General features: G+C 48.0%; 2 protein-coding genes across 5 annotated transcripts in view; one reads left to right on the plus strand and one right to left on the minus strand.

Moving 5' to 3' along the window:
• The window catches only part of LOC105497383 (aspartate-rich protein 1-like), a 116,321-nt gene that overhangs the window by 34,511 nt on the left and 57,772 nt on the right, over positions 1–24,038 (minus strand). For 2 of the 3 annotated variants that reach the window (XM_071079865.1, XM_071079866.1), the window contains 4 exons: positions 23,855–23,876; positions 23,511–23,552; positions 19,912–19,993; positions 16,496–18,042 (listed from right to left, as the gene is read on the minus strand). In XM_071079865.1, coding sequence (XP_070935966.1) covers positions 17,865–18,042; positions 19,912–19,993; positions 23,511–23,552; positions 23,855–23,876 — 324 coding nt within the window. In that variant the 3' untranslated portion in view covers positions 16,496–17,864. Of the gene's footprint in view, positions 1–16,495; positions 18,043–19,911; positions 19,994–23,510; positions 23,553–23,854; positions 23,877–24,038 lie in introns of those variants that run through there. The other variant, XM_071079867.1, reaches the window with a different exon arrangement.
• Positions 2,211–13,057, plus strand: LOC139358641 (ral-GDS-related protein-like). 2 transcript variants are annotated; one of them, XM_071079855.1, is made up of 13 exons: positions 2,211–2,351; positions 2,782–2,892; positions 4,962–5,134; positions 6,438–6,631; positions 6,756–7,072; positions 7,841–8,056; positions 8,429–8,532; positions 9,025–9,094; positions 10,650–10,724; positions 11,207–11,281; positions 11,873–11,896; positions 12,250–12,371; positions 12,881–13,057. In XM_071079855.1, exons 1-13 carry the CDS (start codon positions 2,211–2,213, stop codon positions 12,918–12,920), a joined length of 1,662 nt encoding a protein of 553 aa, XP_070935956.1. In that variant the 3' UTR covers positions 12,921–13,057. The 2 variants fall into 2 exon arrangements, with proteins under 2 accessions (XP_070935956.1, XP_070935957.1); XM_071079856.1 differs by lacking the exons at positions 2,211–2,351; positions 2,782–2,892; positions 4,962–5,134 and adding an exon at positions 6,134–6,312.

Raw genomic sequence — 24,038 nt, forward strand, 5'->3', positions numbered from 1 at the left:
GTGGCCAGGGAGGCCAGCCAGATCTCCACACAAAGATTCTGCTGTTAAGCAGGAAGCAGCCTCAGGGGTGAAAGTTTCCTGAAGCAACTCAGGTCAGGCCTCACACACAAGAGCCCCAGAGGCTGCAAAAGCACCAGCTCAGCCAGCCAAGAACCCAGGGCCACACCCTTCTGAGACCCAGACTCCAAGTGAGGATCGCTGGGATTCAGCCGAACAGGAGGACGTGACAGCTGGAGGACCAATACTTCCCAACACCCTTCCAGCAAGCAGCTGTGGACCTGCCATAGGAGCGGTGACAGGCAGGATGGTGGTCTGGGAAGAAGGATCCCAGACTGGGTGTCCCATACGACCTGGTTGTGACGATCCCACAGCCAACACTCATGCCCCAGCCAAACCCAAACCCAACAGCTCCCCAAAGCCCTCCATGTAAATAGCCTGTGCACTGCTAAGCAGATACCTCAGGGAACAATCTGATGGCTGTGAAGAAGATGCAGCCTCAACAGGGTTCCACAAGCCTTCTGCAAGCAAAGCCTTCTTTGCTTGGGTGCCTCTTCAAAGCACTAGGGAAGCTCTTAAAAGATACAGGGCCAGGCACAGTAGCTCACGTCTGTAAACTCAGCATTGTGGGAGGCAGAGGCAGGAGTACAGCTTGAGGTTAGGACTTTAAGGACAGCCTGGGTGGAATAGTGAGACCCTGTCTCTACAAAACACAAAAATTAGCATGGCATGGTGGTATATGCCCATAGTCCCACCCACTTGGGAGGCTGAGAAGGGAGGATTCCTTGAGCCTGGGAGGTCAAGGTTGCAGTGCCCATGATCATGCCACTGTGCTACAACCTGGGCCACAGCACAAGATCCTGTTACAATCAAACAAGCAAACAAAAAACCAAAGATGCCTGTCATCTGCCCCATCAAATAAATCCAAATCTCCACAGGGTGACACAGGGTATTCGCATTTTAAAATATCTCCTCTGCTGAATAAAAGTAGAGTAATGTCTGAAAACCACTGAGTTATGTAAATACACTTCCTGTGACTTATTTGTAGCCCTTTCGTATCTAGCAATTTCTACAGACCCTCTCTGTGGGCTTCAGAAGCCAGAATGGGCAGGGCCAGGTGAGAGGTGTCCTAGCACACTGAGGGTAGAGCACAGCTCCCAGCTCAGGGGGACCCATTTCTGAGGTGAAGGCACCCACCAGGGGCTCTGCCTGTCTTCAGAGGGAAAAGCACACCTCAGAACCCCAGAGACCCAAAAGAAAGATGAAATTCAGCAGATACCTGCCACTGGACCCTGGAGCGGCAGCCCCAGGAAAAACTGCCATTGCACTGTCAGCTCCCTCCAGCCCTCTCTCAGGTCCCAGCAGGAGGAGGTCTCTGACTAAGCTCAGAGGTCTCAACAAACGGCGGGTTGAAGCTCAGAGGAGTTACTAATAGACCTATAGTTACCTCAAGACTCCACCTGATCAGGGCCAAAAATGAGTCCTGGGAGGGCAGCCAGGAAGAAAGCAGGGCAGAGAGGAAACACAGGGAGAGGGGCCCTGGGACTACATCAGATACGGAGGGAACCAGGGGAACGAGAGCAGCCCTGATGATTGTGCTCCCCACAGCCCCTGCATGTCTCTGTTCCCTGAGAATTCCAGGTGAGGAGCTCACTCTTACCCTTCACCCGTTCCTGGGCTCTGGCAGGCTGGCCTGATTCCTGTCCCAGCCTCACCCATTCTCCACAGTCGTCACCACTGATGTGGGCAAGCTTATGTCTCCGGTTTGCTGGGCTCTCACTCGCCACCCAATGGCACCAAGTTAACTTCTTTGCATGCTTTATTTTCTGTGATTAAAAAGGGAAGCAATTCTCACTGACGCCATTTCTCAGAGGAGAAAACAGGCACAGGGATGTTCTATCACTTCCTCAAGATCACCAAGCTACAAGTGGGAGCTGGGCTTTGAATGGAAGTCTACCCATGCTCCTAAAGTTGAGCCATCCTCCAAGGAAACAATGGGGGAGGGTGAGCGGCCAGAAGCCCAGTGGGGCCTTTGAGTAGGTCTTATGGAAAGGAGGTGCTTACAGGTTCCATCTTGTGGAACCTACAAGATGTGACCTCACTTCCTTACTGACAGACCCCAACAGAACTTAGAATTCTGGTAACTAGGCACCCATATTATACACACAGCCCCATTTCCAGCTCAGTTGATAGTCGACACTCCAGAGAACAACATGTTCTCCTGCTGTGTCCCAACATGCTGCCGACCTCCTCGTCGCAGGAGAGGCCAAAATGAGACTGTTTCTCGAGAATCTAGACATTGGTACAACCCTCACCCTCGACGCCTCTGGCCCTTTGCCAGAAGGCACCCACAGGTAACACAGGGCCCAGGGCAGGCCCGTCCAGGCCAGGCCTCAACTGTGCCCACTAGGGCAGTGCTGAGCCCCTCCCCATGTGTTTGGGGAAACAGGAGAAGAGGGGCCCTCCCTGGACAGGAGCAGGTAGGTTGTCGGGGGTTGGGAGCCTGGTCAGTATGTCAGGTTCACAGCCCAGACCATGCCTTCAGGATGGGAAGGTGAGTGTCGAGGACACAGTTTGTCTGCTCAGATCTGAATCCCAGGACCTCAAGCTGTCATCTGCCAGAGATCTCAAGCTCCTCTGGCTGGAGGTCTACGCAGATGCTCCTATGTGCCAAATCCTGTTGGGGAAGGGGGCGCCAGGGAGGAGTTCTAATGGGGGTGTCCCACTATGGGGTCAGCCAGGCAGGCCACTGACACCTCTTCGCCTGGCTCACTCTCTTTGCAGAGCTCCACACAGCAGATCAAGCAGGAACTGTTGGATGGATTCCATTTCTCCATCTTCTTCAAAGAAGGGCAGGGGCCCCCTGCTACCAACCACGGCCAGTGCTGGTCTGGGGTGAGACTGGACACAGAAGGGTCTCCACAGACAGGGATTCCAGAAAACCAGGGTGGGCCCAGGACTCAAACACGAATATGGGGATTCCCTAGGCTCTGTCCTAGGGCTTTCACACTTGAGTGAGCCACTGTCCTCTCCCAAAGGAATCTGGCTGCCATTAGTCCCCAGTGGCAACTTGGTTACAGGCAAAGTCCCTTTCACCTATCAGAGGAAGATCAGAGAAAATCCTTCTGTTTTCACTTGATGCTATGCCAGGAGTATCTCAGCATGTTGCTACAAGAATTGGGTATGATGGTAACATTGTAGCACATACTCATACTGTTATCATTTTAACTCCCCACCCTAAGTGTATGTCCAGCAACAGGCAGCTCCCCTGCCCTGCTGACCTCTTCCAGGACTTAAAATCCAACACTTCTACACAAACAAGATGGGGGGGGGTGGTGATTACAACAAAAGAAGGTGAAGCTACTCTATACATCTGTGTTGAAAGTGTCATCTCAGAGAACTCATCCCTGCAGACACACCGGGCAGCTGCTGCACTCTTGCATGTCACTGTAATATTCCTTAAGGGAGGCCATGCTCCACAGCGGGTCAGCCTCTCAGTGCTGGTGGAGCCTGTCGTGATAAAATTCCCTTTCTAGGCAGCCTTTCTACAGGGAGCATAATCCTATGTGTGTCCTAATAGGCTGGAGCAGTTTGCCAGGGCTGCCATAACATGTACGCTGACTGAATGGCTTAACCACAGAAATCTGGTTCCTCACAATTCTGGAGACTGGAAGCCCAATGTCAAACTGTCAGTCTGGGGTGCTTTCTCTGGGCCTCTCTCCTTGCCTTGGAGATGGCTGATTTCTATCTCAGTCAGGACAGGGTCTTCTCTTGAATTTCTCTGTGCACTGACCACCTCTCCTTGTAAGAAGCGCAGGCCTATTAACTTAGGGGCCACCCTAATGAACTCACTTCTCCTGAATTACCTCTTGGAGAACTCTGTGTCCAAACACAGTCACATTCTGAGTCTCTGGGGTTGAGAATAGAAACAGTTACATTTGGGGGAGGGGACACAATTCAACCCATAAAATACACAAATCCCCTGCGGAAGACACACACCCGGGAAAGGGAAATCTGGGTGAAAGGATCTGCAGATAGCAAGTTTCAACAGGTGTAGCCAGTTGACTTTCCAAAAGGGCTCCAGCTGCTCACAGGGTCACCAGCAGCCTCTGAACGTAGCTGCTTCTTTGAACACAACCTCCCCTGAATACTAACATGTTCTTAACTTTTTGTCAATCTGTTGTCTGTGTGGCAGAGAGAATCACCTTGTTTCATTTCCACTTTAAACCATACATTTCCGTAAGCTTTCCCGCTTTCAATACCTGCCTGCGTTTTCTCTTCCACGAGTCGCCTGGCAGATCCTGGGCCTTGGGATGCGCTTCCTCCCACCCTGGAGTCTTCCGGCACTTTCCCCTTGACCGGGGCTGGGATGGCCGTAGCTGTTTCTCCAGACTCACATTCATGTTAAAGAACAAAAACAATCATTTCCCTTTAAGTCAAAGGGTTCTTCTAGAGCATCTTGTCCGGTGTGCTGTCACTAAAATAAGGAGGGGATGAGACCTCCCCAGACCCTTCCCTTCCATATAAGAAGCAGTGCCTCAGGTGACCTAGAGGGAATTTCATCCAGTCCTCCCTGTGGAAGGTGCTCTCTTCTGACCCGGGTGCTGCTGAGCAAGCATCTGACATCCAAAAGCCCGCGTCTCCTCTTCTCCACCATGAGGGTGATTTTTGAGGAGTGCAGGGATGATGCTCTTCATGCAGGCTGTTGATACAGAGGGTGCTGTTGCCCCACAGCTCACATTCACCATGCTGATGCCTTGAAGGCATGAATCATTTTATCCTTCCCCATCCTCACATGCAATTTTACCTTGAAAGCCTAGAACCCTTTTCACCATGGGCACCCAGGTTCTCCACATGCACAAGTCCCTGAAGGGTTGATGCTTCTTGGTGTGAGTTCCAGATCCCGATCCTCTGGTGGTTCATGGTGTTACCACTGACTCTCATGTCCCTCCTTGTCCCCCTAGTATGAAAATGAGATCTGCAGGATGCCAACTTTCCAGCCCAGCACAAGGGAGAAGCTGTTGGAGTCCCTGGTTCCAGCCTTTCTAACTAAACCCATCTCCTCCTATGCCACCTGCCTGGGTCCCTCCTGGGACTTTATCACTGTGCCACACTTTTTGGAACTACTGGTTAGAAGGTGAGTACGAGCCTCAGTTGGCTCCTCTGGAACAGGGAGTAATGAGAAGATGAACCTCACAGGGTTCTTGTAGGGACTGAATGATCTAAGACACAGCAAACAAAGGGGTCCCTAGAGCCTAAAACTCTGGACAATCTGCTGTGGGTGCTGTGATTCATCTTTATTACTTTTCTCTTCCCCCTCACTGAAGCAGCTCTCAGCATTCTGCCACAATGGCCCATCTCTCTTCCTGTTTGGAAAGGCACATAGAAAGCAAGTCTGCAATGGCATTAGTAAACGATGTCTGAGTTTCCTTCTGGCTGGACTTTCTCCTTGATACAGACAGAAGTGGGGTCCCTTCATGCTGAGAAAGGAGCCACAGGCCCTCTCTGACATCTGGAGAGGCTCACTGAGTTTCTCCAATGGTTGGGGTTCACTCATTCAACACATACATACAAAACACTTCATTTGTGCATCGTTCTTCTTGTGACTTGGCATAATTTCATAAACAAGGCAGATGACAATCCCTGGGCCTCAATTCTACCCAGAGTCAGGTGCTCACAGTAGACACAATAAACAAATGGTATCTTCAGAATGTTAGAGGTGAAACCCTCATGGCCTCCTCTACGTATGGTGGCATCCTCCCAGATCCTGACTAGAATGACGGAGCCCAACAAGTATCACCTGGGGGGACTTAGGGTTCTGAAGGGCCTCTTCACCCACAAAACATGGGGGGAAATATGTGGACTCTGGCTGGGGAGAGACTAAAGGAGCCCTGGGGTTCATATGTCTTGTAATTCCCACAACAAGGCTGACATCTGGGGACTTCCCCTGCACGAGGCAAATAGTGAGTTCTGTAAATGGAGACTTAGGTCCCTTGCAAAGGAGACGTGAGGTTGAGGTCACAACTGGCCACTGAGAGACCCATCCCCAGCACCGTGCCTTCCCAGCTCTCCCTGTCCTCCTCCACCCAACATCTGCCCCTACCCTCCTCACCCCAGGACCAGAGCTGGAGCTTTAATGAGCAAGCTGCTCACAAATCTGCCTGGAGCTGCAGTCTTGAGTGCCCAGCTGCACAGTGCTGTGCTCCAGGGCCATTGGGAAGAGAATGTCAGTGGGACGCTGGGGCGCAGAAGGGTCCGTACAGCCCTGCTACATGGCCAGGTCTGCCCCTTCCAGGACAGCACTGATGGCTTGGGGTAGGGTGGGGCTGTCCTCTACACAGGCAGCAAGAGGCCAGGGACCCAGAACCACACAAGGGTGCCCTGGGGGGTTGTGTGGGAGAAGGCCAGGCCTCTGACTCAGCTGTCCACTCCATCACCAGCACCACCGGCTCCATTTTGTTCACCTGGCCCCCTGAAAACCCTTCAGTTTGCTGCCAGGCCCTGCAACGGTCATCTTTCTGGATAAAGCTGGCCTTCAGGACCTTCACCTGGCCTGGACTGGGCTTGGAGAACCATCAGGGAATTGTCCTAGGCCAGTTGGTGCTTCCGGAGCCCAAGGAGGCCAAGCCAGATGGTGAGAAGACTTTCCAGGGCTGGTGTTTTCGGGGTACAATTCCCTTAATTTCCATCCAGTCATTTCTATACTTGGAAATCCCAGTGAGGAGTGACTGGAATGGTGACCTTTTCTCCTTTTCCAGATCCTGCTCCACCTCCTGGGCAACACGCATTAACAATGCTGGCCCTGGAGCCAGCGCCACCACTGCTGGCGGAACTGCCGCCTGCTCTGGAGCCAGAGTCACCTGTAGCCCTGGATGCACAAGGATATCGACATTCAACACCAGCACCAGCACCAGGGGAAGGGCCCCCTCCAGGAACAGTGCTGGAGCCACAGTCAGCCCCAGAGTCACCCTGTCCCTGTCCCGGGGCTGTCAAGAGCCAACACACTGAGGAGCGGCCTGACATCACCACCTTCCCTCCCAGGCTGCTGGCAGAGCAGCTGACCCTCATAGATGCGGTGAGCAGCTGGGCTTTGCAGGCTGTGCGTCTGGCACCAGCTGTCTCAGACCAGCCTCTCCCTGAAGAGCAGCCAATGCCCTGGGTCCAGTTTCAGCCCCACTTCTTACCAACCATGGGATCTGGATGAGTTTCCTCACCCACAAGCCTTCCCTGTCTGCATGTGGACAGCAGAGATGGGAAATCACCCGTGCCAGCTGCACAGAGTGACTGTGCAGACTGAATGACAGGGGATGGACAGAAAGCAGGACAGGGCAGGTGATCAGTGAGGGGCAGGCAGGGCCATGGGTCACTCACCCAGCTGCTCAGGAGCCTCACTACCCTCAGCACTTATTAGGTATCTCATGCATATTAGATTCTATGGCAGACACCCAAACAGAGCCCAAGGTTGCAGTTGCTGCAAGGAAACTGCACCGGTATGGAGAGAAGGAGTAGAGGGCTGATTGGGATGGGAGGAAGTAGAGGCCTCAGGATGGGCAGGCCTGAGCCACCTTCTAGTTCCTGGAGTGAGAATGGCCTGGAAGAAAATGTCACTCTCACTTTCCACCCTTGTTGGGTTCTGGGCCATGATGCATTCAGGGCCCTCGGTGGGCAGAAAACCAAATGCAGGGACTCCCACAGGTCTGGAGCATATCTTAAAGCTTTCTCAGCTCCAGCTCTGTTCATGCCAGAGACTGTGGATGACTGTGAGCTCACTTCCTGCCTGGGACTCTGGGTGACTCTGAGCTGGGCTGTGCTGTGTCCGTGACACTCTCCTCCTCCCCCAAAGGAGCTGTTCAAGAAGGTGGAACTCTACGAATGCATGGGCTCCATCTGGGGCCAACGACATCAGAAGGGGAGTGAGCATGTGGCACCCACAGTTTGTGCCACCATTGCACACTTCAACAGGCTCACCAACTGTGTCACCACCTCCTGCCTCGGGGACCACAGCATGAGGGCCCAGGACAGGGCCAGGGTGGTGGAGCACTGGATCAAGGTGGCCAGGGTAAGCCATGGTTGGGCCTTGGGATTCCCTCTCTCAAAATGGGGAACTGCCTCTTCTCCGCCATCAGCTTTCAGGATTGGCATCTGTATCTCTAGCCTGAGCCCTGCACATCCCCTAAGCCCTTCTTCCCAGAGCTTCCCTGACCTTGACCCCCATGGCCCAGTAGTGGCTGCTCACTTCTGACCTGGGATCTTCCTTGGGTTGAACTGAAATCTTCCTAGATGAGTGACATTCACTCAGCCCCAGGTGTACCCTCCTGAGGCTCCCTGGGCCTCTGCTTCATTCAGGAAGGGAGATCTCAGCAGAGGGGGCTGAGGCTGAAGTGGGTCGGACTCCAACTCTGGACCTCACAGCTCACTCTTCCCTCTCCAGGAGTGCCTACGCCTCAACAACTTCTCCTCAGTGCACGCCATCGTCTCTGCTCTGCGCAGCAACCCAATACATCGGCTACACAAGACGTGGGCAGGAGTGTCCAGGTGAGGAGCTCCCTCCACGGGAGCACCAGAGTTGACCTAGGGACCCATAGGTCTCCCCATGTGCCCTCAACGACTCTGAAAGGTTCTTGGAGAACAGGGACGGTGGAGGTAGGGATGGGCTGGTGGGTGTGCTCACTAAGCTGCCCTGGACTCCTAGGCAAGGATTTCTAACTCAGGAGGAAGGTTTTTTAACCATCAGGAACAGACTGGAGCCAATTGGAGGCTTTCAGGTGTTTGTACCCAGCAGTGGAACTGTGTCCAGCTGGAAGCTAACTGTGAACACGCGGGGGCTCATGTGAAGTGGAGATGGGCCAGGGGAGGAGCACGACAGTCCCACCCTGGTCCTCTGGAGCCCTTGTCATCAGATGACCCCACTGGAAACTCTCACGCAGGAAGCCGAGATTCATTGAGTTTTCAAACAAAAGGGATTGGAACTCACAAATCTCTCCCGTGATTCCCAAATTTACCCTTTTTTCTTTCCTCTGTCAATAGCAAGAGCACAAAATATCTAAAAGAACTCTGCAAAAAGGACACTGCAGTGAAGAGGGACCTGCTGATCAAGGTACAGTGGAGTCTGGGAGATGCGGGACAAGTGTTTGAGGGTCACAGAAAAGAGTGAGTTTGGAAGGGCATTGGACCTGGTGTGCAGTGGTTATTTTGTAATGTTTTGACTTACCTACAAAAAGTGCACTTGAAAAATTCCCTCCATGCCTACTTTGGGCAAACAGGAGGAAAGGTGTGTGGGTCCATGGGCGCGTGGGGGCACGGGGACAAGAGGTCCTGGAAATGGGATGTGGCAATGGCTGCTGGGCTTCTGAGTGGCGGTGATGAGCTGCAGCATTAGCAGGGCTCTGGCTCCCATGTTGGTCAATGCTGCTGGCATGGAGCTTCCTCCAGGCTGGCGGGTGGTCATTGTAAGTGGGACTTTCTTCCTTCCTCAAACTGGCAGCAATTCCTCAGGAAGCCAGGCCTCTGCTGCTGCATCTGTCTGCAGTGCACCTCCATGGGCAGGGACTGCAGCCCACACTGGGGGAAACAACAACAGAGGAAGCTCATGTGCCAGGGAGTCCAGTAGACTGCCCAGCTATGGGTACCAATGGGCAAACTCAGGACACATGTATGTGTTTGCTGGGACTCCCCGCTCTGCCCTTTGCAGACATCTGAAAATGGTCGTGTCACAGGATTCTCAACAATTAGCAGTGACAAAGGCTCATGACAAGTATCTGGGGGATCCATGCATTCCTAGGGGATCCTCCCCAACCAGATATCCGAAACTCCATGCAAATGAGAAGGCAACATGCCACCCCACCCAGGATTCTGGAAAACCCTGCCATATCCGTCAGAGATGTCGCCTCAGGAGGCCACATCCTGAGTGGAGGAAGAGAGAGTTCTGTGCATGGAACTCCCCTGGGGGATCACTGACGAGGCCAAACCGTGGATTTGGCATGGCGCAAACCCAGTTTGTGTGGCAGAGACTCCGGTGGGGCTCAGATACGCAGGTGCCATTTAACCAGGTCTCCTAAAATGCCCTGTCCCTTTCCCATCACGACTCTGCAAGGCTGGAGTCCTAGACACTCAGACACTCCAGAGAACAAGACCCTGATGGGTGGTGGTGCTGGGATGTGGGGTGAAGGCAGCCGAGACGGAGCCTCCAGTAGGGGGAGGAGGTGCTCTCTCTTTTGGGGCCCTGGGGAGTCACTGCCCACTCTTGGTCTCTGTTTCTTTATCTGGAAAATGAAGGGATGCTGAGCCTGTAGTGCGGGCCTCACAGGGTGGAAATGAGGTTCGAGAAAAGAAAGCAATTGGAGGGTGCTCCTGAATGGTTCTTCCTCAGAGGGATGAGGGGGAGAACAATGACAACAGCTACAGGAAACAGTACTCAGGAGGCCCTGTGAGGTAGCTGTGGTTTTCATGGCTCTTTACAGAAGAAGAAACAGTCTCAGGGAGGCCTGGCTCTATGATTGGGTGACACACACAGGAGTGTGGAGCTGGCCAGTGGTATGAACACTGTGCCAGGTGACTCACGCCAGTCCCTGGGGTTCCAAGTGTGGGGTGGCTGGGGTATAACTGGGGGAAGGGAAGACAGCCTCACTGTCCCTGTCCCTGACACCTGGCAGGCGGGGAGCTTTAAGGTGGCCACCCAGGAGAGGAACCCCCAGAGAGCCCAGATGAGGCTGCGGATGCAGAATAAGGTGAGTGAGACTGTGTCATGGAGGGACCACAGGGGATCAGAGGACAGGGCTCTTTTCCCCACCAGCTAGAGACCTCCGTATCAAGACAGCGGGGGCTTCCTCCCCAGCCCTGTCCTCCTATGGCCACTGGGCCTGGAAAACCTCCATTGGAGAGACCAGAGCAAGGGTCTGGGAAAGCAGAACTCAGAGTGGATGTGGGGAAGGGTAAGGCTGGGACCACAGGCCCTTGTGACTTGTTAAAATCCCACCATAGAGGTAACTAGGAGTGATTGCCAGACTTGGAGGTCAGCTGGAATAGAGGAGGCAGAGAATTGGGAAAGGTAGCTGAGGGTCTTTGGCTGCTACAACTGGGAGACCTGGGAAGGGGGGTTCTGGGAGACAGGGGCTGATGGGATTTCATGGGACAGGGCCTTGGGCAGGCACCTCAGGGTCAATACTCATCACCACTACCCCTCCCACCTCCCCACCCCTCCATGGCACAGGGCGTGGTCCCCTTCCTGGGGGATTTTCTGACTGAGTTACACAGGTTGGATTCGGCCATCCCGGATGATCTGGATGTGAGTGAGCCTGGGGCAGGCTGCTTGGGAACCAGGATCCTGAGGCTTGGGAGGAGAGGGGCCTGGACGGAGCCCTTAGATCTCAGCCCTTGGAAAACCTCCTCTCCTGAGAGTCTCACAGCTGCTCCTGTGGGAGGGGGTGCCAGGCCCATCTCATTACCTCTGACTGACAGAGGCTCCCTGGCAGTCACCAGCCCCTATCCCTGAGTGGTGAAGCTGCAGAGCTACCTGACTGCAACGATGCTGAGCTGTGGGCTGAGCTGGACTCAGCCTCTCCCTAGGGTAGTCCCATAATAGGAGAGTGAAATTGAGCCTTTCCAAGGGCAGGCAATTCCAGGGTCACTAAGCACTTTCTTTCTACGAGAGACCTCAGTTTCTCTGTCTGTCATCTCAGAGGGTTGGGGCAGAAGGTCCCTGAGCCTCAGCTCCCATGACCCCTGCCCTAGAGCCCAGAGCCTGAGGCAGGTTCAAGTTCTATCATGTGCACATCCCCTAACCCTGGTGGCCCTGGCAGTAGTGCAGCATGGGAAGGGATGGGGTGGGGCTGTTGTGGGCCAGGGACCTTTCTGATGGGCTCTATCTGACTTCCAGGGCAACAGCAACAAGAGGAAGAAGGTGAACAGCTGGGGCATTCTCGTTGGATGAGGTTGGGGATGTGGACGTCACAGTCCACCCTGGGCAGGACACTCCCTGGCTCCATCCTCTACATCTTAGGTTTACTGGGAGGGTTTGACACACACAGGAGGAGGAGGAGACCTATCCCAGTGGAGAGAGTGGGAAAGGCACTGGAATCAAAGACAAGTTCCTGCAGGAGGGGCTGTTCACATCCAACTCTGAGAACAGGCTGGGGGCTGCATGGGGCCCCTTCACAGAATGGCCCCAGGGACCAGCCCCTTCTCCCTGCCTGCCAAAGGTCCCCTCAGTGTCTTCCACCCAGGCCCTGTCAGCATCCTGTCCTCTGTCTCTAGGAGGTCCGAGTTCTGCAAGAAATGCAGCTGCTCCAAGTGGCCGCCATGAATTACAGGCTTCGGCCTCTGCAGAAATTTGTCACTTGTTTCTCAAGAATGGAGCAGCTCAGTGAAAAGGAGAGGTGAGGGCCTGGCACATGGGCAGAGGGTGGGAGAAGGCTCTCCATTTTTTTTTTAAATGTGGTCTGGCTCTGTCGCCCAGGCTGCACTGCAGTGTCACCATCTCTGCTCACTGCAACATCTGCCTCCTGGGCTCAAGCCCTTCCTCAGCCTCCCAAGCAGCTGGCACTACTGCTATCCACCACCGTGTGCGGTTGTTCTCCTGTTGTTGTTCTGGTACAGGTGGGGTTTCACGATGATGTCCAGGCTGGTCTCAAACTCCTGGCCTCAAGCAGTCCACCCACCTCAGCCTCCCAAAGTACTGACAGTACAGGTGTCAGCCACCCCACCTGGCCTAGAGGAGGCTCTCCTGTGGACAGCTGCAGAGAGCCTATGGCCATGACTCCACCGCCAGCATCAAGCCCTGTTGCATGGGGACTGCTGGGGACCCAGGATTCCAGTTCGGCAGGCAATGAGAAGGGACCCGATGTGTGGCTCATGGTGGCCTCACAGCTGCCTCTCTGTCCTGCAGCTACAAGCTGTCCTGTCAGCTGGAGCCCGAATCCCAGTAGGCGGGAAACATCCTGCAGTGGCTAGGGGCCCTATTGGGATGCTGGCCAGAACACCGGCTCTGCATCATCCTTCATCCAGACCGGAGACACCAGGAAATCACATCTAGGTGGCTGGCAGCTCAGCTACATCTTGACCCCGCTCCTCAATACCAGATACTCCTGCTGGCCAGGATCAGGTCATGGGACTTTTGCATGTCAGGCGGGAAACCATTTTATGTTTATTTTCTTTAGTGTATAAGTAACGGTTTTTTTCTTAGCTTTTGTTAAAATAAAATTTTAAAACACTATTCAGAATGTTCTATAGTTGTTGGAATGAGAACAGTAACTCCAGTGCAGTAACTGTATACCAGTCTTTAGGATTCATCGTCTAGCATGTCAAATTGAGGCTATGGCTGAACAAGTCATGGAATAGCGTTCGCGTTACACCTGCCAACCGTTTAACATTTTCCTTCTTTATTCAAATTAATTATTGCTAACTCTGTTTAAGGAAAACAAAAAATAAAACAAACAAACAAAAAAACACTTAAAAACCACAGTATGTCACCCAATCTATGTCACTTGTTCTACTGACCAATTACTCTCAAACCTAAATTCTAGTTAAATTCAAGTTCCACTGGGTTACTCTACTTTTTTAAGTTGTAAATATTTAATGAATCACTTAAATATTTACTGAAGGGCTGGAGATGGGAGGTATTTATGCAAGTGGTAGGGCTGGCCTTCTCCAGAAGTCCTGTGCACAAGGGAGCTGGCCATGAGTCTCCAGGAAATACAGATAACCTTTTCCCACTATGGATCTTCCCAGACTTTCTGACACCTCTCTCCTAAGGGAACATCAAGGAAGGAGAGAATTGTTTGAACCCAATATCTAAAGGATGTCCCACAGCTTAATTTGAACACAAGAACACAAGCCCCATTGTGGTATATCAGACAAAAACAAGTCAAAGAAATCAACATTTCAGGGTCTGAAATATGATACCCCCAAATCAACACAAAATAAACACTTCAATCCAGTCCTGGAGCCACAAAGCTCCTATAAGAAAAGTGGGAGTTTATTTCAGCAAAACTTGTGTCTATGCATGCAGTTTGCAAAAAAGAAAGAAAACAACAGCAAAAAGTATCTATGGCAGCAAACCCTTAGGCCATGCAATTGATTTGGCATTACTTTTTCTTTCTTATTTTTTGTTCTTTTTGGATGGGACACAAAAATCACTGCTAACAAATATAAATACAAACACACGGGACTATACATCATTTGAGAGCTTCTGCATGGGAAAGAGAAACAATGAACCATTAAAGAAGGCATCCTGATGAATTCATGTCCTTTGTAGGGACATGGATGACGCTGGAAACCATCATTCTCAGCAAACTATCGCAAGAACAGAAAACCAAACACCGCATGTTCTCACTCATAGGTGGGAATTGAACAGTGAGAACACTTGGACACAGGAAGGGGAACATCACACACTGGGGCCTGTGGTGGGTCCGGGGGTTGGGGGAGGGATAGAATAGGAGATATACCTAATGTAAATGATGAGTTAATGGGTGCAGCACACTAACGTGGCACATGTATGCATATGTAACAAACCTGCATGTTGTGCACATGTACCCTAGAACATAAAGTGTAATAATAATAAAAAAAAGAAGGCATCCTACACATTGAAAGAAAGTTCAGCAGAAACATATCTGTGAAAGGGATTGCAATCTAACATGTATGAGAAACTAACACTACTCTGGGAAAATGAACAAAACCTAATACCCAAGCTAAAACTGGGCAAAGAACCTCAACAGGCACATCTGAAAAGTAATCATGAAATTGACTGACAGGTCAAAGAGAAGCTGCTCAACTTCACTAATCATCACACACATGTCTAAGTGCAAACCACACTCAGATACCTCTCACTCTAATTAGGATGAAACTTACCAAAAACAAGAAAAATCCCATACATTCGCAGGCAGTGGCCAATGTAGAAGTGCAGAAAAAGAGATTTCATACACTATTGGTGGGAATGTACATTACTATACACAAGAAGGAAAACAGTTGAAGGTGCCTTAAACATTTTACAACTACCCGTTCACCTAGGAATACCACCACTGGTTACACACAGAAAGCGCATGAAATCTGTTATGTTAAAGAGATATCGGCCTTCTTATGGCAATTGTAGCACTATGCACAATAGCGAAGGTATCCAATCAACCTACCTGTTCATGCACAGATAAAGGGATAAAGAAACTGCGGTACACAATGGAATCCTCCTCGGCCATAGAAATTCATGAAACCATGTCATCAGCAACAACGTACAGAAACCTGGAGGACATGATTTTCCATGAAATGAGCCAGGAATAGAGAAATAAACACGGCATGATTCCATGCCTATGAGAATGACATTAACTTTGTCTCTAAATGATTTTATCTCCTAGTAGAACATTTCATAGTAGTGAAGAGAGCCTGGGGGTTGGGGAGGCAGCACAGGAACTGGGAAATGGATGCAATGTTACACTCAGATGACAGGAATAAATTCAGCTGTTCTACTCCACAGCAGGATGTCTAGAGTTAACTGTATCCTACCATATTTTCCAAAAAAGGCTGAAAAGAAGGATTCTGAATATTGTGACCACAGAGAACTAATAAATAATAACCACACAAGGTAACAGAGATAGTCAGTCAATCCCTTGCTTTCATCATTACACAAGGTACATATGCATGGATTAAAATGTCCCGCTCTACTCTTTAATTGTATAACTATACTAGAGAGCAAATTGGTTTTAAAGACATAGAAATAAACAATGCTGAAGTTCATGTGAGACCAGGAAATGCCCTGCATTTCCAAAGAAATTCTGAGAAATCCAAACTACATTGGATGCATGACACTCCCTGATGTGAAATTGCACTCAAACTCTAGGGACCTGCTTCCGCATGGATGAGTGGAAGAGAATAGAGAACCTGTAAACCCACACACTTCATACCACCTGATGCTGCATGAAATACACAATGATGAGTAATGGGGAAAGAACTCCCTTTTCAATAGTCTTGGGATAAATGGCGAGCCATATGCAGAAGAGTAAGTAACACTAGGCATCTACTTCTCACCATGTATCAAAGTTCACTCAGATGAATGAAAGATGTAAGTGGAAGACCTCAAAGTACAAAAATCCTACAAGAGACCCTAGGAAATACCCTTCTTGACATCATCTTTGACAAAGCATTTATATGCCTAAGACCCCACATGACACTGCAACAACAGCAATAATCGACATGTGGGACCTAATACACTAAAGAGCCACCACACAACACAAGAAATTACCCACAGAGTAGACAGACGACATACAAGATGAGAGAAAATGTTCCCAAACTATGCACCAGACCAAGTTCTAATATCCAGAATCTACCTTAAAGACCTTACACAAATCAATTAGCAAAACCACCCTCATAATTAATAGGCAATGGATATAAACAAAGACTTCTCAAAAGATGATGATGAGCAACCAACAAATTGAAAATATGCTCAACCTAATTATCAGAGAAATATAAATCAAAAGCACAATGTGATCTATCTCACGCTGGTCAGAATGGGAATAATGCAGTTAAAAAACAAAAAAAGACACTGGCGAGGCAGCAGAAAAAGAGGACACTGGTCCACTTTTGGTGAAAATGCAAAGTAGTTCAGACACCATGGAGAGCACTTCGGAGAGATTGCTCAAAGAACTTGAACCAGAACTACCATCTGACCCAGCAATCCCACCACTGGGGTATACACAGAGGAAAAGAAATCCTTCTCTCCAAAACACACATGCACACAAATGGTCATGGCAGCAGTATTTACAATGGCAAACACATGAAATCAGCCTAGGTACCTGTCAACAGTGGATCAGAAAAGGAAAATGTGGTACATATATACCACAAAAAACTAGGCAGCCATTAAAAAGAAAAAAAAAGAGAAGGAAATCATGTCCTTGGCAGCAACATGAAAGGAGCTGGAGGCCATTATCTAAAGAGAAATAAGGAAAAAACAGAACACCAAATACCACATGTTCTCGCTTATAAGGTGGAGCTAACATTGAATACACCCTACCGTAAAAGTGAAAACAACAGACACTGCTGACTGTCCGATGAAAAAGGATGAAGGCATGAGGTATGTGCCGAAGACCTACCTGGTGGGTACACCCACTGCCTGCATGATAAGGTTGCTTGGACCCCAAGTCTCAGTGTCATGGAATATACCAAAGGCAGTAACTAATCTGCATTTGTACCCTTTTGTCTATAATAAACATAGAAGTTTTGTCACAAAATACAAACTTAGAAGCTAAAAGCATGAATGAAAAACACAAACTTTTATAATTATCCAAACAATCTTTTATTGGCATAAACTAAGAAAGTGGACAGAATGAGTAAACCAAATATTCAACCCCAATTTACATATAGTGAACAGGTTTTTCAAAAGAACACCAAAAAGATGCAATTGGAAAATAAAGAGCCTGTTCAATAGATGATTTTGAGCAAACTGAATATTCACATACAAAACACTGAAATAGGACCCTTATGTCACGCAACAGAAAAATCAACGCAAAATACATTAAAGATCTAAAACTCAATTCTGAAACCACAAAACTCCTACAAGAAAACATAAGGTGTGCATTATTTTAGAAAAGAAATCCATACATGTAGGCTGCTAAAGGTATTTAAAAAACATTAAACCAAAGGAAACACTCAAGAAAACACCCATAGACAAGGTAATGGCTTGGCATTTTCACTGAAAAGCTGGAGACCCAGTTCCACACAACAGTGGAACACATTAGAAGACCCAGATATAAACCTGCACACCTGAAACCATCGATATTTGAAAAAAAAAAATCAACAAAAATAAGCAATGGAGAAAGGACTCCCTATCAGCAAGTGGTGCTGAGATAAGTGACCTAGCTAGATGCAGAAGAAATAACACTGGGCCCCTATGTCTCATCATGTACAGAAAGCAACTCAAAAGAAATAAAAGATTGAAATGTAAAACGCTGGGCTGGACACAGTGGCTCATTCCTGGGATCCAAGCACTCTGGGAGGTCGAAGCAGGCGGATGACTTGAGATCCTGGAGTTTGAGACCACCCTGACCGACATGGTGAAGCCGATGTCTAAGAAAAAACCAAAAGTTAGCTGGGCGTGGTGGCACGTGCCTGTACTCCCAGCTACTCAGGAGGATGAGGCAGAAGAATCACATGAACCCAGAAGCTGGAAAGTGCAGTGATCTGAGATCACTCCATTGCATTCCAGCCTGTATGAGAGAGTGAGACTTGGTCTGTAAATAAATACGTAAATACATAAAAATCCAATACCTGAAACTATTAAAAAAAAATCCTGCATGAGGATCTAGCAAATACCCTTCTTGACAGAGGCTTTGGCAAAGCATTTATATGTCAAGTCCCCAAAAGCAATGGCAACAAAAACAATTACTGATAAGTGGGACCTAAAACACAAAAGAGCTGCTGCACAGAACAAGAAACAACCATAGAGTCAGCACACAGCCTACAGAATGAGGGAAAACATTCCCCAACTATCCATCTGAAAAACGTCTAATATCTACGATTTACCATAAAGACCTTAAACAAATAAAATCAGAAAAAAAAACAACAACAACAAGTTATAAAAGGGCAAGGAACATGAACACTTAAAAGGAGGTGTACCAGTAACTAACGAGCATGAAAACATGTTCGATCTCACTGATCATCAGAGAAATGCAAATCAGAAACATACTGAGATAAGATCTACACTGGTCAGAATGGCAATTATGACACACAGTCCACAACAATAGAGGCTGCTGGGGCAGATGAGCAAAGAAATGCAGTTCCACTGTTGGGGCAAATGCAAACTAGTTCAGATCCCCTGGGGAGCAGTGTGGACATTTCTTAAAGAACCTAAAAGAGAACTACCACCCAACGCTGCAACCCCACTCCTAAGGATTTATAAAAAGGAAAATCCTTCCATCCAAAACTCACATACACTCCTATGTTCACAGCAGTACTACTCACAATGGTAAAGACATGAATCAGCCTTGATGCCCATCAGCAGTGGATAAGAGAAAGGAAATGTGGTACATACACACCACGGAACACTACACAGTCATAAAACACAAATACATGCTCTTACCAGAAACCTGGACAGAGCCATAGGCCATTATGAACAAAAGGCAAGAACAGAAAACCAAAATTTTCAAAACACCTACAAAGGTCAGTTGTGAATGTTCTGTCCACTGAGAAATCATAACTCTGGAGCTCACGGAGGTGCCAGACTCTGAAACTTCATTATGATGCTACCTTTACACAGATCAAATTGTCCCTTGCACCCGCTAGTTAAACACACCTACTCTACGGCAATGAAACTGTCGTCCCAATTTGGTAACGCTCATTCTCACCGGAGTGAGATGATATATGAGTGTGGTTTTGATTGACTTCTTGTGAGGATCAGTAATGTTGATTCAGAATCTTTTACCTGTGCATCCTTCTCAGGTCTTCAGGTTCTTTGCCCAGTCTTACACATCAAATTGAAACAAGTTCATGATAACTTGGCAAACATCTCTAACCACAGCAAAATGTACATCAAAACCACACTTAGATATTGGTAACAGGTACAGAGTGACACTGAGACACAATGAATCTGTTCTGGTGTTCTATTGCACAGCAGGGTGACTAGGTGACTAGGGTCAACAGAATCTAGAAAATTTTTTCAAAATCAGCTGGAAAATATGGTTCTGAATATTCTCTCCACAGAGAAATAATAATGATGGAAGATCACAGAGATGCCAGATATGATGATTTGATCACGATACTACACATACATATGTCAAAATGTCCCTTGCACCCTTGGGTTGTGTGTGTGTGGGTGAATGTATACACACACACACACAAACACACACACACACTCTATAGAAACAAAACTGCCATCAAATGTTGCTAGTATTCATTCTAACTGGAGTGAGATGAAATCTGGGTGTGATTTTCACTTACACTTTTGTGTGCATCAGCGATGGTGAGAATCTTCTCTTTGACCTGTGCAACAACCTCATGTCTTCAGGTCCTCTGCCCAGTCCTACACAACAAATTAAAAACAAATTCACAATAACATAGCAAGTACCACTTATCACACACACACAAAAATAAAAAACACACTCAAGATTCCATCTCATTCTACATGCAACAGATGCTACCAGAAAAAAGTTGAAACATATGAAAACACAATCCAATCAAGGTGTGGATTTCCGGAGGAGGCACTTGTCTCCACATGTGGTGGGAAATGGTAAACTAGTATGCACACTAAAGAAACCACTTGGATGTTCCTTGAAATCCTAAAACTACAACTACCATTTTCTCCAGCAATTCTATTCCTAGGTATATACACAGAGGACATGATCAGGGCATGGAAGAGATTATCTGTCATCCCAGGTGGCATTCAGCCCTATGCTCAAAAGCCAAGAAAAGAAATCAGCCTATCTGTCCATCCACAGATGAAGGGATGAAGAATCTCTGGTACACAGACAGGATGGAATACTTTTATGCCATCAAAATTCATGGAATCCTATCATTTCCAGCAACATGGCTGCACCTGCAGATATTCTGTTCAATCACATCAGAAAGGCAGACAAAGACCAAGCCTGCATGTTCTCACTCATGTGGGAGCTGAAAACTTTAACTCACCGAAGGTGAAAATACAGTAGTGGTCACCACAGACTAGGTGGAGGACAGGACCTCAAGGATTGGCAATAGGTACACAGAGAGTTACAGGAGAGGAATACATTCTGGTATTCCACTCCAAAGCAGGGCGATGATACTTAACAATATGGTTATGCCGTTTTCAAAGTAGCTACCAAGGAGGATACTGAATGTTCACAAATCGAAGATATCAAACTTACACGTGGTCACAAGCATGGGAAACTCCCTGATTTTATCCATACTCAAGGTATACAAACAAGTATCACAATGTCCCAATGCACCCCTAATTCTGGACATGAAGTGTAAAACAAACGTTTTATGAAATGTTAACAATACACGGCTAAATGTTCACATGGATCCACTGAAGACCCAAGGAACCTGAATATGCAAAGCAATTCTAGGGAATACAAACTCAACTGGAGGCCACACACTCCCCAATTTCAAATTACATGTAACACCTCCACTCATCCAAAGACTACAGTAGTGGCATAAAAATGAATCCATCAACCTAGAGACTTAAGAGAATCTAAACACATACCTGCAGTCAACACATTCTTTTTCAAAGAATGCCTAGAAGATGCAATGAGGCCATGTGCTGTGGCTCACACCAGTACTTCCAGCAGTTTCAGAGACCGAGTTGGGTGGACCTCTTGAGGTCAGGAGTTTCAGACCAGCTTCGCCAAAATGGTGAAATCCTATCTCTAGTAAAAATACAAAAGATATTAGTCAGGTGTGGTGGTGCACAGCAGCAATCCCAGCCACTTGGGAAGATGAGGCAGGAGAATCACTCGAAGCAAGGAGGCGGAGGTGGCAGAGAGCTGAGATCTCACCACTGCACTCCAGTCTGGGTGAGAGCATGAGTGGGACTGTGTCCCCAAGGGGAAAAAGGATGAGATGAGGAGTCAGCAGTCTGTTCAATTGAGCAGTCTGAAATGACTGGATAGCCACATACAAAAGAATGAAATAAGACGTTGACGTTATACAATACACAAACACAAACTCGAAATACATTAAACCCTAAACACAAGACCTAGAAGCATAATACTGCTGCAGGAAAACACAGAGTGAGCTTAAGTGAGGAAAACCTGAATCTAAGCTCACAGGATATAAAAGCAAACAACAGACAAAAGAGAAAAATAGAAAAAAAACCACTTCCAACAACAGAAGTCAAAAACTCTAGTTTTTGTTATTGACTTTACCTTACAAAAACAATCACTGCTACTCAGGCACGGTGGCTCACACCTGTAAACCCAGCACTTTGGGAGGCTGAGGTGGGTGGATCACCTGAGGTCAGGAGTTTGAGACCAGCCTGGCCAACATGGTAAAACCCCTTATCTACATATAAAAATTAGGTGGGCGTGGTGACAGTTGTCTGTAATCCCAGCTACTCAGGAAGCTGAGGCAGGAGAATCACTTGAACCCAGGAGGCAGAGGTTGCAGTGAGCCAAGATTGCACCACTGCACTCCAGTCTGGGCAACAAAGTGAGATACTGTCTCAAAAAAAAAAAAAAAAAAAAAAAAAAGACGTTCAAGTGATCAACCAACATGAAAAAATGCACAACCTCAGTGCAATGCAACTCCCAAACACAATAAGATATCATCTCACGTTGGTCACAATGGGTAATTTTCCAAAGTCAAAACAACATGCCGGTGAGGCAGCAAAGGAAAGGGAACGCTGCTACACTCTTGGTCAATGTGAAAACTAGTTCACACTGTGCAAACCAGTTGAGAGATTCTCAAAAAACTTAAAACAGAACTACCATCAGACCCAGCAATTCCACGACACTTGGTATCTACCCAAAAGACAATAAATCATTCTATCAAAAGACACATGCTCTCCCGCATTCATGGCCATGCCATTCACAAGAACAAAGATGTGGAAGCGTCCTAGGTGACCAGCAACAGTGGATTTCAGTTTTTGTTTTTGTTTTTTTTTTAATGTGGCGCATACACATCACAAAATACTACACAGCCATAAGAAGAACACACAATCATGTCCTAAGCAGCATGGATAGACCTGGGGCTTATTATGTTTAGCAAACCAAGGCAAGAACAGCAATCCAAACACTCAAAAAAAAGAAAAAAGAAAGAAACAAACAAACAAAAAGTCTAGAACTTGAGTGATGAATGTCAACTTACAGAACAAAACCAAAGCCAAATTTTTGAAGTCAGGAAATAGTGTGATACTATCTTTTGTGGGAACTCTTGGCTTCCCCCAAAATTAGAGAACTGGGGAGAAAGAAGCCTCAGCTCAGAATCTGTGACTGGGTTGGAAGTGGAGGCTGGAAATGTGCTCAAGGTCAAACTTTCCTCCTCCCTTCAAAGGAGCCTGGAGTTTTACCAGTGAGCCTAGAGTGAATATTCATCCCGCCGTCCACCCCAGGAGATCCCTTTAAACCAGGAGCGCACAGTGAGGACAGAAACATGAATGTGCACTAACAAGTCCTGAAAGTTTAGAGGGTGATTCTCCATTTCCCCGTGGCACACAGCAGAAGAACTGTGGTCTCTAGGTTCCAGGAAATGCCTGTGAGAGAGCTGTGTCCCCCAGATTCCCTTCATCACAGATGACACCCAGTGCTTAAGCCTACACCCCTTGTGACCAATCCCAAGGAGTATTGACTAATCTAAACCAAAGGCTCTGATGTTCCACAAAAAGAAAAGAGCGGGTGGACTGCAAAGAGAATCTCTCATGAATGCAGCACCCTCATAGCCCATACAGACAGTTCTTACCATGATGCCAAGAAACTGAAAACAATAAGCCAGACCTCACACACATTTCCATTTTCCTTCTGATTTCATACCCCCTCCTTCAGCCCCTCCTCACAATCAGCAGGGATAACCTGGAGGCTCCTGGGAACCTTTCCCCATTGGGTTTTTACTGGCACATAGTTCCCTACCTGGATGAGTCTCCACATCACTTATACTCTCCAGCATCAAGTCTTTAGAAACAAAAACACCAGGATAAGTCATTAGAGAGTGTGACTCACCAACTCCTCCTATGTTAGCTGAAGCTGAATGATGGGCTTTTCTCCCACCCCAGGCTGATTCTTCCATGATCCCCTCATCTTTCTTCTGGATTGACAAACCTTCCTACAGCTTCTTGGGCCAGAGTTCTATACTGGCAAAATCACTTTCATGAGAATCCCAAGCCTCTTTCCCAGCAGGAACCCAGAAACAGGTTTCTATACAATGAAGCTAGCAAGTTTTTCCCTCGGGAAGTGAGTTATTTCATGGTACATACCTTTTCCTTTCCAAGATCTTATCTGCAGTTATATAAAAGAAAACATTATGAGAATCAGATTCTGTTGTGCGCTTCACACAGATCTGTTATTCTCTTGACAATGATAAAAAACCAGAAGGCAGTACAGTGATTGAGCCATAGGTCAAAATCCCCAAAGACTAGCACAGAGGATAGCTATAGAAAA

The sequence above is a fragment of the Macaca nemestrina genome, chromosome 15 (assembly GCF_043159975.1).
Source record: "Macaca nemestrina isolate mMacNem1 chromosome 15, mMacNem.hap1, whole genome shotgun sequence".
Taxonomy (NCBI): Eukaryota; Metazoa; Chordata; class Mammalia; order Primates; family Cercopithecidae; genus Macaca; species Macaca nemestrina.

Excerpts from the sequence above, each read along its gene's own strand:
- LOC139358641 (XM_071079855.1), top strand. The coding sequence starts at position 2,211 with ATGTTCTCCTGCTGTGTCCCAACATGCTGCCGACCTCCTCGTCGCAGG. Across the intron at positions 2,352-2,781 it reads TTGCCAGAAGGCACCCACAG|AGCTCCACACAGCAGATCAA; the intron begins GTAACACAGGGC and ends CTCTCTTTGCAG. Across the intron at positions 5,135-6,437 it reads TTGGAACTACTGGTTAGAAG|CACCACCGGCTCCATTTTGT; the intron begins GTGAGTACGAGC and ends CTCCATCACCAG.